Genomic DNA, 15,196 nt, shown 5'->3' with positions numbered 1-15,196 from the left:
GCACACCAAAGCCGTCCACACACAGGATACCTTTTGGGTTTTGTTTTATTTTGTTTTCACTTGCCACGAGTCCAGACTCATACTAAGGACTCTGGGGTTTATAAGGGAAAATGAAGTATGGGCTCTACCCTTGCCAATTTTTCTATCAACACATATATTTTTAAAGATTTTATTTATTTACTTGGCAGAGAGAGAGAGAGACACAGTGAGAGAGGGAACACAAGCAGGGTGAGTGGGAGAGGGAGGAGGAGGCTTCCTGCCAAGCAAGGAGCCGGATACTGGGGCTCAATCCCAGTACTGTGGGATCATGACTCGAGCCCAAGGCAGACACTTAATGGCTGAGCCCCCATCAACACATATTTATTGAGCACCTACTATGTGCCATGTGCAGACACTCCCGGAGGTCCAGAGCTCAGCTTAGCAGAAGAGACAAATCTACAAACCTAACCCACAGAGGCAGTAAGCGAAGAGACAGCACGCCACCAAGCTGCTCTAGAGGCTTGTAGACTGAAGTGCTCAGGGTGGGGGCCAGACCCTCCAAGATGGGACAGCAGAGTACAGTGGGTGAGCGTTGGGGCTCAGGAACCAGTGAGCCTGGAGTGGGGATGGTGGTAGACAATAGCGCTTGCCCCACAGCATTGTGTGAGGACAAGTGAGGTAATGTGGTGCCTGGCCCTGGTGGGCACCCACTTCTCGGAGGAGGTGGCCCTTGATCTCAGGGTGTCCTACAGCAACATCCCCGATCCCGGTCAGTGCCTGAGGGCCAAGACCCACAGCGCTCACCATCACCCCCTGTGTAGCAAGTGACTCCGGGATGCCGGGGGTGGGGGGGGGTCTCTTGGGATGACCCACATGGACCCCACTGCCCAGGCATTTCATTCTCTGTGTTTTTGTCTTGTTTGTTTTTTTTCCCCCTTGATTCTTCCTGTCCCAGAGTTGGGCAAGCTGAAGAAGTTGAGCCATGAGATCAGAAACCCAAGTAAGCTGGGCCCACTGGGGTCTCCGGAGCAGAGCTGAATGGGGCCGAGAGCCAAAACCTAGCTGAGGGGCAGAGGATGAGAGAGTCATGGGGTTGGAGGGTTAGGGGCCTCCCCTCCCCCCTGAGAGGGAAAAGGGTGGGCGGCAGGGCGCTGACTGGGTTTCCTCTCTTTATAATCATTATCACTGGCCCCTTAGTAGATTTTGGATTATTTAAACCTCTACTTCCCCGTTCTTCTTGTGTAAAATAGCTTTTGATCTTCTTGCTTTACTTCTCTTAAATTCAAACCAAGTCATTATAAATCAGTGCAACATGAGTGAGCTGCATGGCCTTCAGATGCCTCAGGCACTTTGCCCTTTAAATGCCCAGGGTGTGCTCCAGGTGGGGCTGGTGGGGAGTGCGGAGGGGAGACTGGTCCCCCACCCACCCCCTCCGTGTCCTCTGCCTCCCAGCGATCAAGCTCATCTCGGGCTGGAACGTCGACATCCTTGAACAAGGAGAGGTGCGGCTGTGGCTGGAAGTAGAAAAATTATCTCCGGCCGCTGAGCTGCATCTCATCTTCAATGAGAAGGAGATCTTCAGCTCGCCGGTAACTAGGGCTTCAGACTGCTTGTGGGAGGTTCCGCTGCGCGGGACGTGGCCTCTAGGGGCGGTGGTTCGCCACAGCCCAGCACCGCCCCCTAGTGGACATTTCAGAAACAGCCACATGCTTTTGCGGTCCTAGGGATGGCGTGAGGGTGGGGACACCTGGCTTTTGGTGGTGGGGGAGGCTCCAGGCTAGATGCCCGCCAATGCAAGGGACTCTCCCACAAATAAAGAATCTCCATGCCCCCCGACACACAACTTTTGAATGTCCTACCAGACATTCTTAAGATTAAAAACCTACATTCATGCTCATAATTATCCAAGCCTAGACCCTAACCTGGTAATATAAATACAAAGAACTTCTGCTTTTAGTTTGCGGGTTTTTTAAAGATTTTATTTTTATTTACTTGAGAGAGAGAGAGAGAGCACAATCTGTGGGAAGGGGCAGAGGGAGAGAGAGAAGACGACTCCCCGCTGAGCAGGAGCCCGAGGCGGGGCTTGATTCCAGGACCCTGAGATCATGACCTGAGTGGAAGGTAGATGCTCAACTGACTGAGCCACCCAGGTGCTCCTGCACAGTTTTAATATACACCGAATAGAGACTTTTCCCTATAAGCCACTTTATTTATGCTTTTTCATTCATTTTCCTCTACTTCTCGTACAAATCACTTTGACCTTCTTGTTTTACTTAATTTCCCTTACATTCAAACCAGTTCATTATAAAGCAGTGCACATGAGTGAGATTATGTCTGAGCAGCTACTATTGAAATACATTTTATTTGGCTTTTATTTCTTCTTCATTTGACAGTTGTGGTATTACATTGCTTTCGGGGGGGGGGGGGTGGAAATCATGTGTGTAGGTTGTATTAGATTGAGCCATGAACTGCCCATAATCAATCATGTTTTTACAAGCATGGCGATTTCGATTTCAGGAGAGAGTCAATCATGACATCTGGTTACTTGCACATTCCATCTCTGGGTGGCAAAGTTACCATCAGAGGATATGCGTTACAGAGAGGGGCACTGGTTCTTAAGAGAAAAAGGAGCTCAGGACTCCTACTCACCTCCTGTGGGCTGTGTGCCCTTCACCTCTTTGTGCCTCAGTTTCTGTATCTGTACAATGATAGTGGGTTGTGGGTTGTCCCAGAATCAGAAGAAGCAAATGAGAATACTGATCCAAAAGTTCTGCATAAAGATTAATCATGACCTTGGCACATGGTAGAGGATGTGTGACCAAGTCTGAGGTCTGCCAAGCACAGCATTGGGACTATTGGTTGTCCCTACAGAAGAATAAAATAAACCTAGCTGCCTCCCTCAAATCCTACATACAAATAAATCCAGAGGGAATACAATCCTAAATGTGGAAAATAAAATTTTTTAAAACTGTTAGAACACAACAAAATGTGAGTGTTAATTCTGGGGAGCAAGTTCACAGGCATTTTTCACATTATCCTTCATTCGTTTAGGGGGATTTGTAGAAAGAAGTAGAGAATGTGGCACTGTGGGGGGCAGGGGTTTATTATTTATTGCAATTAACTCAAGCACCCAAGACTCTTTCCTGTGCCTGCTAGGCCCCACAGTTGTTCCCAGGACCCTGCCCCGGCCTCAGAAGGCTTGTCCCTCCGCATATACCACCCCCCAAGTCCAAGTACACTCTGATTTGTGCCCCACAGCACAAATCCCCTGGGACAGGAAAAGGGCAAAAAAGATTCTCCGGGTTTATTCTCCCCAGAACCGCAAAATCAATTTTGTCCGAGAGAAGGGCCTGGTGGAAGTGATCATCCAGAACCTGTCGGAGGATGACAAAGGGTCGTACACCGCCCAGCTCCAGGATGGAAAAGCCAAAAACCAGATCACCCTGGCGCTGGTGGATGACGGTCAGCCACGCCCACTGCCCAACCCCCAAACGCCAGACCTCAGCCCTCTGCTCTCTGGCCTGGGGTCTTCTGTCCCTCCCGCTGCCCCTCTCCGGACCTGCGCGCCTCCCACTCAGGCTAGTTCGCTCCTCTGTGTTCACAGATTTTGACAAACTTCTGAGGAAAGCAGAGGCTCAGAGAAGAGACTGGAAGAGAAAACAGGGTAAGAATTGCTGGTAGGGGAGTTCAAAAGAGGCCAGTGTTCCGTGCTGGGGACCTGCTGGGTGCGGGGCAGGTCGGCTAATCCATCCCTCAGCTCCGCCGGGTCCCAGAGGGAGCCACTGCAATGCAATCCACTTCTGTCCCCGTGCAAGAACAAAACAGAGAGCGACACCCCCGAGAGTCGATCCAACCCTGAGAGTAACACCTCCGTAAATGTCGCGCCCTACGCACCCCCCTTGCGTCGCCGCAGTCCCTGCCATGGTGGGGGCCGAGTCTGAGGGGCCTGTAATCACTAGCTGCCCCACCCCACCGCTGGCTGCCCCCCCCCACCTGGCCACCAGGTGGCGCCCTGACGGTGGGCATGTTTGTTCTGCACTCCCAGGTCCGCATTTCGTGGAGCCCTTGCAGTGGAAGGTCACCGAGGACTGCCAAGTGCTGCTGACCTGCAAGGCAAATCCCCGCCCCCCGCCCCCGCCTCCAGCCCCGCCCCCTGGCCCAGGGCGGGGCGCGCATGGCTCGTCCTGGTGGCTGTCCTTGCCCACTTTCCAGAGTTTCTGTGCTTGGCTGACCGGGAGGAGAAGTAGCCCCAGGGAGACTACATTTAACTGGGAAACAAAATTTACGCCCCCCACCCCCGCAAGAGCCCACGGAGCCGAATTAGTGTGGTTTGGATCAGCCTCCAGCCAGATCTCCTGACTGCTCGGGCAAGGGGTGCTATGGGGCGTGGGCCTCTGGGAAAGGTCCATAGATTGAGGGGGATTCCCTGACGTTTATTAGTAGCCTTCCCAGACCCAGTGCTCGAAATTCATCCGCCTCACGGTCGTCTGTGAGATGGGCATGGATCCGAAAACAAGTAGAGAAAGAGCTCAAGACCACACCCAAGCGGGAAGAGTCTAGAGCATGGTTTTAACGCCACAAAGCTGGGGCTCCTCAGCACTCTGCAGCCTCTACAGACGGCTGGAGAGTGTGCTCCGGGAATCCCCAAGCACTCCCCAAGGCCCTGGACATACAAAGATGAAGAAGTGGGGTCTCCTTGGGTCTCTCGGAGCCCAGGGGTCTGAGGCAGGATCCTTAGAAAACAGCATGTCTCCTGCTGTGATGCAGGCACGTGCAAGAAATCAGTTAATCATGATTGAGGCACTCTGGGGTGCTTCAAGGAAGGCCTCTTGGAGGAGGTGACATCTTCCTTGCTTCCTTAAGATGCATCGGGACTTACAAGGACAAATGGAGTAGGGAAGTGAGCAAAAGGTAGAGGGAACACCATTAGTGAAAATCCAGAATGTGGAACCAGCAGAGGAGATACGGTGTGAGGAAGGGCTAGCTGAGATCTAGGAAGGAATCAGCTAAGAGTGAGTATGGAGGTGGGAGAGAGTCAGGTTTGTGGGAGGAAAAAAAAGAGCTGGTGCATTTTTACTTAAAAATGTGAGAAAACATGAGGGAGTCTCTCTTCATGGATCGCCCTCTTCATGGACTGCCCCTCAGGCGACCAACACCAAGAAGGAAACCCGCTTCCAGTGGTTCTTCCAGAAGAGAGAGACACCGGATGGTCAGTACGACCCAGAGACTGGAGTGGGAACTCTGTGCATCGAGGAGGTAAAAAAAAAAAGTACAGCTCCCACTTCAGGGCTCATACCCCCCCTGGCAGCACCCAGAGCAGCAGGCAGAGTCAGGAGCAGAGCCAGGGGGAGGCAAGTGGGGCGCTCACCTGAAGCACAAAATGTAAGGGGGGACACTGAAAACTCAGTAATCAAGTTAATATTTCAGGCAGTATTTTTTTTTTTAATCAAAATTAATGCAAAAAAAAAAAAAAAAAAGTCCATGGTGGAGGAAATAGCAAAATTTCAAATAAAGTCAGAAACAGTAATACTGATTTTTCCTTTCATTTGGATTCCATTTCTGGGCCTGCCACTATGTGGCCTGGGGCTGGTCACTGTCGTTCTGTGACCTTGGTTTTCATCTAGAACATGAATTGGGTCAGAAGGAATGCTGTCTCTCAAAGGTTTGGTCCTACCTCAGTCAACAGTTTGGGATTCGGGACAGGAAGGCTCTCTCTGTGGGGCAGGGCTGGGCAGAGCAAAGCAGGGCTGGAGGCCCATTCTCCAGCCCACGATCTCCTCCCGGCCTCCAGAGGAGGGTGGCCTGGTTACAGTAGAAGCACAAGGCTTCTTCTCAAACATTCCATGCTTTTCTGCCCCGCTGCTGGTTTCTGTGGCCTCACAGGGTGTCCAGGAGGACTGGAGCACATACAGGTTTGCTGACTAGGAAGGAAATAATGATTTCAGGGTCTTTCCCCCCAAATCCCAGCCAGGACTTGGCCTTTGTCACCACAGTGCATGCTCCTTGAACAGAGATGATCAACAAGTAGGTGCTTCCTAGCTACTGAGGCTTGTTCTCACAGTCTGTCCAGCTGGCACAGAACTTTCTGGCTTTCCAAGGGTTACCTCCTTTGATCCGCACAGCAACTACAGTGCATAGCCAGGCAAGGATGATGCCCCCATTCTACAGATGAGTAAATGGAGGCCCCGGGGGTTTACACACCAAGACACAAGGCTAAAGAGCGGGCTCAGAAGTCACTCCAGTCATTCTCCCCACAGGTTCTGCTGGGACTTTGGAACCTTCCCTGGGGAAAGGGTGAGGAGACATAAGAGAAGGCTAGTGGGGCTCAGCCCTTCTGTCCCCAGGTTAAGAGCTATCTCTGCCTTGGATTCTGCCTCAAAACATACTATGTAGAGACGGTCAAGGTGGGAGGGCCCCCTGAAGGGGACAGGGAAACAGAGCACTTCCCAAGGCCTGAAGGAGAGGCTTCAAAGTCCAACCCAAGTTCTTGCTGGGCCGAGGGGTAGTTCAGACTTCATTTGGGGATGGCAAGCATGGGCCAGAAAGAAGCCCCTTGTCCTGGGCCAAAGATAACACACTTCCTATTGGACAAGGGCAGAGGGGTCCCCGGGTCCCTCCATCCAGGGACCCCCAGGGAGGAGTCCAGCTCAGATGACTGCAAGGAGAGCTCATCATATGCTCCGGTTGGCGCAGCGGCCTGTGACTCCACATGTGGGGTGTCTGCTTCTGCCCTCAGTTCCCCCGAGGCCCAGAGACGACCCAAACCTGGATTCAAAGAGCTCTGGAGCTAGAAGAAGCCTCAGCAATCACGCATTCCAAATGGGTAAACTGAGGCCCAGAGAGGAGAAAAGGGGGCAATTTTGCCTGAGATCATACAGAGTTAGGAGCAGGCCCGGAGTCCAGGCTGGTTGGTACTCCTTCCAGAACCCATGCTGACACCATGAAATCTCTCATCTTTCTTTCCAGCTGTCCAAAGAGGACAAGGGAATTTATAGAGCAACGGTTTCTGATGACCGAGGGGAGGATGACACGATTCTGGACCTCACAGGGGAAGGTAGGAGTTGGCGAGGTTAGACATGGGCCACGGGGACCCAGGGAATCACACGGACTCAGAAGATGTGGGGTCAAATTTATGGGATCCCCATATCACTTGGAGGGAACAGAGAGCCTAAGTGACCTGCCCAAGTCTACACAGCTGGTCAGTGGCAGGGGCCTGGTCTGCTACACCGACGCCCTCGTTCTCTGTAGTATACCACAGTGAGCCAAAGCCAGAGTTCACTCCCCCGCCCCACACTGGGCCCCAGACTCTCCTCATCAGGCTGGTTGGCCCAGCCTCAAGAAAATGGTCAGCCTGGCCCATTTGTCCTCCCTCCATGGTGCCCCCTGCCCCATCAATCAGTGAGTGCCCCAGACCCCCTCCACCCCCAAGCCATGGGAGTCATCCTGCTGTGCCCCCTGTGTGCTGAGCTCTTCATGGTTCCACCAGCTTTTCCCAGGGACATACCCACCCCAGGCACATCCCTGGGAGGTCCCTACATCAGCTGACCATTCTCTCCATCTTCCTCCAGCCCTGGATGCCATCTTCACTGAGCTGGGCAGGATTGGTGGTAAGCAAGCCCCACTCCCTGCTTCGCTAGCCCTGTCCTGAGGCAGACAGCTTCCAGGGCCCCTCCAGCCAGCCTGGGCTACCGGGCCTGGGTTTCGTTTCCAACCTCAAAGAATCCCTGCCTCCTCGCAATGCCACATTCCCCCCCACCACCACACCCCCAGAGCAGGGCTGAGCTGGCTGGCCCCAGCATGCTCTGCCCAAAGGACCTTGGCCTTTCCCTTTGCCTCCCCAGCCCTCTCTGCGACCCCACTGAAGATCCAAGGGACCGAGGAGGGGATCCGGATCTTCAGTAAGGTCAAGTACTTTGACATCGAGTATATGAAAACCACCTGGTTCCACAAGTAAGTTGACCTTTCCCTGCAGGCCAGGGGGGTAGAGGGTGGGGAAGGACAGGGGGCATCTGCCCCCGAGCCCAGTCCCAAGGGGTTGGCAGACACAGGGTCTCCCACCAGTCATGCTGTCCGCAGAGGGAGTCGGGGATAGGGAACAGCAATTAAAGGTAGAGAAGGGAGGTTCCCCAGCAAAGGTCAGAACCCTGGTGGTAAAACCATTTTTCCTGAACATCCGTGACCACAGAAGGATGATTGTCTAAAAGCAGCATCTGGGAACTGGGGGAGGAAAGGAAGACCAGATGGTCAGGGGAGTCACGGTGCTCCTATGGGTCTTTGCAGCCCCAGGCAACTCAGGCAGCCAGGCTGAGGGGAGAGGTGCAGGCAGAGGGACCTGTGGGGCTGACGACTGACTGAGTGTCAGGGCTTGAAGGCAGGATGGATAAGTAATCCATAGAGACTCAGCCAGGAGCTAAGTGAGCACAGACAGCTTGAGAGCATCTTTTCCCAGGGCTGCTTGTCATTTGCATGCCTCAGCCTCGCAGAGCAGACATCACCGCACCTGCCCTATGGAGAAGGCTAGACTGACTTGGTCAAGTTTGTCAAATGAGTGAGAGCCAAAGCCAAGGGCTCCTTTCCCAACTAGAGTTACTGAGCCTAGTGACCAAGACCAGAGGCGACCAGAGGCGTCACCTCTGTGACCCAACACTGAAGACGTGGACCAAGTGTCTCTAGGAATGATGTTTCAGTAAAGACAGAAGGGAGTTTCTATGGTTTTTAAGGACTGGGGAAGGATAATTATTCAAAGAAATGCTGGAAGGGTTTAAGCTGATGAGAAGGAAGAGATGGGGAAGTGACCCCCAAGGGTGGGGGAGGTGGTAGGCACTGACCCGGGAGCCTGAAGGACGTGTCACAGGTAGACTCAGCACGGGAACTTACCTGATGTGCCACAGATTTGCTGAACAAACAAATGAATGAGCCAACGAATGAATGATGGAAGGATGGATGGATGGTTGACCAGCTCACAGATCTGGAAACAAAACCCCAGGAGAGGGGTTTGGGGCAGGGAGTGCCTATAGCCCCACAGCCAGCCAGCATGATGAGCTGAGCCAAGTCACACATTTCTTTGTCCTCATACTCAGAGAAAAGCGCCTGGAGAGCGGTGACCGGATAAGGGCTGGAACCACCCTGGATGAGATCTGGCTCCACATCCTGGACCCGAAAGACTCAGACAAAGGCAAATACACCCTGGAGATAGCCGCAGGGAAGGATACCCGGCAACTCTCAGCGGATCTCTCGGGACAAGGTGAGCCAGCCACCTGTCTGTCTGCAGAGAAACCCATTTAGAGAATCCTAGTCTTTGCAGGGAAGGGGACTCCTGTCTCTCCATCCAGTCCGGGCACTGCCCTGAGAGAACACAGGACGGGGAGGGCAGCGGAGGAACAGTCAGCACGAAGCCCTGTTCCTGTAGGTCACAGGGGCTGAGGGGTTGACGCTCCCCTCCCCTCCCCCTCTTTCCTTCTGGCAGCTTTTGATGATGCATTGGCTGAGCACCAGAGACTGAAGTAAGTACCCTTTGGGTGAATCATAGGCCCCTGAGGGTATGGCATGAGGTGGGTACAGGACCCCCTCCTGGGAGCCTGGGCCAGCTCCACCTTTCCCTCGTCACCCCCTCACCCCTGCCCGGGGCGGGCCTGATCTTTCACAAATGGAACTCAAACCTTTTACCCATTTCTGTTTTTCAGAGCCTTGGCCATCATTGAGAAGAGTAAGTCCTCTCATATTTCTGGTGTTTCCGTGTCTGGGTTTGGGGCACCTTCCCATGAGTTTACCTCCCGGCAGGCGTCTAAAGTCCCGGTCCCCCATGGGGTCTGTGCAGCCATGGGCAGCAGCAGCCCAACAGCAGATGATGGATGGATAAGGGTCCAAGGATCAGGGAGATGGTGGGTGTGGACCAAGCAGGCTCATGGACAAGGTCAAGGGCAGCAGCAGGGGCCTGAAAGGCCCGCACAGACAGAAATGAGGCTGGGCGGGCTCTCTGGATGAGGCCTGAGGAAGGGACAGCCTCGGAGCTGAAGCTGGTTCTGACCGGTGCGGACACTGAGGCCTCACCTGGTCTGGGACACAGGCCCAACCCCAGAGGGACGTGGCTTGGCCACCGAGCAACAGGAACGCCCCCGCCAAATCCACCTACTTGAGCTTCATCACGTGTCCCCAGCCAGTTCCTCCTTCCCCACTCTTGAGGGCAGGGGCACCTCCCTGTCCCCTCCAGGTACCATTCATTACCAGGATCACTTCAAGTCCATACCGCAAGCGCAGTATGTCCCCCGTCTTCTGTTGGGAAAGGCAAGGAAATACGTAATGCAAATTTAAAGATTTCCACCCAAAATGATGAAAAGGGAGAAAAGAAAACGTGGCTTAAAAATAAACCCTAGCTCTGTGGAACCTGATTCTGGGAAGCAGCTGGCAGGAAACCATTCATCACTGGAGTCTCTCATTTCCCTTCCAGATCGTGCCAAAGTGGTGAGGGGCCTGCCAGATGTAGCCACCATCATGGAAGACAAGGTACTGAGCGACCCTAGCCCGTGGCCGGCCGGCCCACCCTGTGCTCCCACTGTTCTGTACCCATCAGAGATCATGGCACAAAGTAGCACCATGGATTCAAGGGCGGAAAGAGCCGGCTCTCCGGAGTCCGGCCGAGTGACCATACCTTGTTGGTCACGAGGAAACACTGAGCCTAGTGTCAGGCCTGTGGGGGTGTTCGCCCCACCTCTCCAGGTGGCCCTGGGCATCACAGACTTCTGTCTATGAACTTCCTTTTCCATTCCCATAGGAGTTCTACTACATGATTCCTAAAAGCCCCTCTTGACCTGAAAGTATGCAAGCCTTGTGTTCTAGAAAATGATCGATCATGTCTCTGTGGTGCTTACTTTGTACCAGACACTGCTCCCTGTGTGTGTACATACTGTAGTCTGTTTAATCATCAAGGTGGCCACAGGAAATACAATATTAGTACTACCATTAGTCACTCTTTATAGGGGAACAAACTGAGACCCAGAGAGGTCAAGAGACTTTCCTAGGGTCACACAGCTTGAAGGGACAGAGCTGAGAGTCAGTCTGCCAGTGCCCAGCTCCAGAGCGTGTTTGACCCTTACACTGTAGTGCTCTGTGTTCGAGCTTGTTTGAGAATTTTCAAACCCCGTTCATAAATCTTCTTACTAAAGCAATATAGTCTTATTTGCATGGTAAAATCATAACGGCATATATGCGACAAAAAGCAATAAAGCAAAATTCAGGCCCGTGTGGGACAGATGATTGCTAGGGTAATGATGGAAATTCTAACTAGTAAGCATTCCTGTAGAAATCTTGAGGATGGAGGATGTGGGATTAAAATAAAACGTCTCTCCCTTTAATGTTATCCTTTTATGGGCTATAATAGAACTCACATAATAAATTTATCACCAGGAACAACCTGTACTGGGAGCTGTCTGGGGGAGTGAAGGTGAATGCCAAGTATGATTATAAGGAGGTGAGATGGAGCATTCCCTTCCTGTCCTTTCTAACAGACCCTGTGCCTGACCTGTGTCATCTCGGGAGACCCCACCCCTGAAATCTCTTGGCTGAAGAATGACCAGCCTGTCACCTTCCTTGACCGCTACCGCATGGAAGTGAGGGGTTCGGAGGTCACCATCACCATCGAAAGGGTCAGCAGTGAGGACAGTGGGCGCTACGGTGTCTTCGTCAAGAATAAGTATGGTTCTGAGACGGGGCAGGTCACCATCAGCGTGTTCAAGCACGGGGAGGAGGCCAAGGTGCTGGAGAAGAGAGTGCAGGCTGAGGTTCCACCTGTGGTCTAGTCTGCATGGACCAGCGGGGTCAACCAGTAGGTCACAGCCTGGCACAGGCCACGGGGCTGGCAGTGGGGAAGGGGACAGGGTGGAACCCAGGACAGGGGGGTGGGAGAGGTGAGAGTGGAGTGGGCATGCCAAAGCGCAGAATTAAAGACATTACCGGGGTTCTGGGGGGTCTCGGGGTTGTGGGATGGGCAAGACTCTCCATCCAAACTTTACATGAGCCTTGGCCTTTCTCATCTGCTAACTGGGAATTCCTACCCCAAGGGGTTGTTTCTGAAACACCCTGTATCAACCATATCCAGGGGTGCTCAACAGGAGGCGCTTTGTCTTCCGGGGGGACATTTAGCCATGTCCTTGTCACAACCGGGGGTGTCTGCTAGCATTGGGTAGGTAGAGGCCAAGGACGCTACTAAACCATAGCTCCCCACCACATAGGATTATCGGACCCCAAAGGGCAGGGGCACTGAGGGTGAGGAGCCCTGCTGTAAACCACTGGGTGGCCATATCCTCCTTTAGGAGTCTGTATTTTCAATTCGCTGCAGTTCAGCAAACATTGATCTGAGCCCCAGTGTCAGGCTGGGGAGATCCGTGGAAGCAGAAAGAAAGATGATATGCAGGCCCAACCCTCGAGGCTTCAGCCCAGCAGGAGAGACAGACCTGGGTACAAAAGACTCCAGGACAAGGCAGATAAGGACGACAAAATGGATCCAAAGAAAGTGCCACTAGTGGTCAGAGGAGGGAGAAAGATGCTCGTCCCAGTGGGGGAGGGAGGGCTTTAAAACACCGTCACGGACCTAGCAGAACTGTGTTGGACCCTGATGAACGAGTTCAGTTTGGCAGTGGTGTTGGGAGGAGGACATTTCGGGAGGTGGGGAGATGCCACCTGGCTGGCCTTGTGTGCCAGGCTGGAGAGGTAGACGACCTCAGGACGTCTCCCAGCTCGGGGAGCAGATACTGGTGTGACAGATATGGTTGGCCTTGCCCAGCGGACCTCAATCCAGACCTGGGGCATGTCGCAGCCGTCCCACTTCCTTCTTTTTCAAAATAAGATTTGGAGGGAGGGGGCGCCTGGGTGGTTCAGTGGGTTAAGCCTCTGCCTTTGGCTCAGGTCATGATCCCAGGGTCCTGGGATCAAGCCCCACATCGGGCTCTCTGCTCGGTGGGAGCCTGCTTCCCCCTCCTTCTCTCTGCCTGCCTCTGCCTACTTGTTATCTCTATCAAATAAATAAATAAAATCTTTTTAAAAAATAATAAGATTTGGAGGGAGTGGGGTTTATAAAATTATAAATGTTTGTTGTAATATTTTGGAAAATCCTGAACATTATAAAGGATAAAATAAAAATCATCAATACTCCCACCACCAGGAGATAACCCCCGCCTCTGATTTCTAAAATGGCTTCTAACCTCGAGGATGAAATGAATGCCTCCTCCATGTGCCCACTACACATGAGGGCAGCATGGCAGGTTAACTTACATGCCCCGCGGCTCCCATTCCAGGCTGCCTGGGGGAGCCAGACCTGCTGTTCAGCAAAGGGTGTTGGGGGAACATGACTGTCCCTGGCTGGGAACAAGCATGGGAATGGTGCAGATCTGGAAAACACACATGCCTAGGGTTGAAGCCACACCTCGCTGTGTGCTCTTAGGCAATTCTTTTCCTTTCTCTGCGGCTCACTCCCATCTATAAAACAAGAAGGCTGAAAGATGATTTCTGAAGGCCCTTCTAGCTGACCTAAGAGTTTTATTACCTCCCCGAACCTCACTCTCTTTTGCTTTGCTCATCTCCTAACTGGTGAAAAAGAAGGCTGTATCCAAGCCCCTGCCCCACTCTTGTACTTGGCATCTCAGAGAAGATGTGGCTTCTTTCATGAGTCACTGCAGAATGGCACACATTTCCAAGAAATCAGGAAGCACAGTAACCGTGCTCTTCCTGCTAATTCCCATGAGGCTCATGTGCTCATGTATGTACTTCATCGTAACACAAAGCACTTTCGCATCTCCTCCACGAGATCGTCTCCACCCAGGGAGCAGGTAGGCAGAGGTCATGATGGTCACGTGCATACAACACTTCAAAGGCTAGGCAGCATTCTCCTCTGATCAAATGCAACAGCATCACTGAGTTGTTGAGTGCCCAAATGGTAAGTGGCAGAGTCAAGATAAGAACAAGAATCCCTGGGTCCTGGTTCAGAGGATGTTTTGCTCTACCATGCCACCCCCAAGCAATGTCCAAACCACTGGACTTCACCTTTCCCTTCTTCTCCCCTTCCCAGCCTCCTGCCCCCAATGTCCTCCTGCCCCCCCATCCCCCGGCCTAGGCTATTCTCAGCACCTGCTTGCTGGACCCCAGTGCTTCCTCCTTAGCTGCAATTCCCACTCGCTCCTTGTGTTCTTCTTATAATGGTTCATCCTGGGAAACATCTCAGCTGGTCTAGCCTGATCCCCGGTACCTTGTGTGGGACTCAGAGAGGCAGAACCTTGCGTCTCTTATCTGGTGGAGCCCATCAGTGAACACAGGAGCCTAGCATTCCCCAGGATCCCTCTGTGGATCTCCCAACATGCTGGACTTCCAGGGAGCCAGGCAGGGTTAGGGGAACAATGGCAGTGCCTTCCCCCCTTTATCAAACCCCCAGGCCACTCGTCTCCTACAGGTACCTATTCTGTCACTTTCCGCGTACCAGCCTGGGGAGAATCCTTGACCTAAAGCCTTAAGACCTAAGAAGAAACACACAGCACAGGGAGCAAGAATCCTAATGGGAAATGACCAGCCAGTGTAATAATTAACCTCTACCCATTCGGCCTTAGCTACCACACTAGTCAGATGTTTTCAATACCTTAAAATTTCCAAATCACTTCCAGCAACTTGGGTGACGTTTTCATGCCAAAAATACTTTCAGAAGTAACACTCCCCAGATGTCTGTAGCTAGAGGAAGCCAGATATTTTTTACTTACAGCATTTGAAAAAAAAAAAAAAAAAAGGATAAATCTTGAGGCCAGAGGAGTTTCAGCAAAGAAGGGCCCTGGGTTGGGAGCAAAACAAATTGCAGAGCCTGGAAGGAACGTGCCCTCCGCTCCTGGGCCTCTTTCAGGTCATGGAGCCGGCCCACACGCACATCACTGCTTCCTATGTGAGCAGATCTAAAGAAAGAAACACGAGGCCACTCAAAAGCCTTTTTATTCCAATTACAGAAATGTTCATGATGAAATCAGTCTCTGGGCTTGCTTTAAAATACTCCAGTTTATTGGGTTTCTTTGGTTTGGGGGATTTCTTTTCTTTCTTTCTTTTTTTTTTTTTAAAGTAGAATGAGGGAGATAAATGAAAAAGTTAGCAAAATCTTGATGATTCATCAAGCTCGGTGGGTACAGGCAGTTCTACTACCATTCATCTGGAGTCATAGTAAGCTTTTTTTATCCCGATATTAGTCAAGGAT

General features: G+C 52.3%; 1 protein-coding gene across 3 annotated transcripts in view; it reads left to right on the top strand.

Moving 5' to 3' along the window:
• The window catches only part of MYOM3 (myomesin 3), a 45,998-nt gene extending 33,727 nt beyond the window's left edge, over positions 1-12,271 (top strand). For all 3 annotated transcript variants that reach the window (XM_059136852.1, XM_059136853.1, XM_059136854.1), the window contains 14 exons: positions 935-979; positions 1,432-1,568; positions 3,297-3,441; positions 3,584-3,643; positions 4,025-4,092; positions 5,125-5,235; positions 6,946-7,033; positions 7,548-7,586; positions 7,821-7,929; positions 9,060-9,223; positions 9,446-9,482; positions 9,663-9,685; positions 10,427-10,482; positions 11,484-12,271. In XM_059136852.1, coding sequence (XP_058992835.1) covers positions 935-979; positions 1,432-1,568; positions 3,297-3,441; positions 3,584-3,643; positions 4,025-4,092; positions 5,125-5,235; positions 6,946-7,033; positions 7,548-7,586; positions 7,821-7,929; positions 9,060-9,223; positions 9,446-9,482; positions 9,663-9,685; positions 10,427-10,482; positions 11,484-11,774 — 1,373 coding nt within the window. In that variant the 3' untranslated portion in view covers positions 11,775-12,271. The remainder of the gene's footprint in view (positions 1-934; positions 980-1,431; positions 1,569-3,296; positions 3,442-3,583; positions 3,644-4,024; positions 4,093-5,124; positions 5,236-6,945; positions 7,034-7,547; positions 7,587-7,820; positions 7,930-9,059; positions 9,224-9,445; positions 9,483-9,662; positions 9,686-10,426; positions 10,483-11,483) is intronic.
• Positions 12,272-15,196: the final 2,925 nt, after the last annotated feature.

The sequence above is a fragment of the Mustela lutreola genome, chromosome 10 (genome assembly GCF_030435805.1).
Source record: "Mustela lutreola isolate mMusLut2 chromosome 10, mMusLut2.pri, whole genome shotgun sequence".
Lineage (NCBI taxonomy): Eukaryota > Metazoa > Chordata > Mammalia > Carnivora > Mustelidae > Mustela > Mustela lutreola.
Note: the sequence above shows the minus strand (reverse complement) of the source record. Positions and strands in the feature narration are given on the sequence as shown.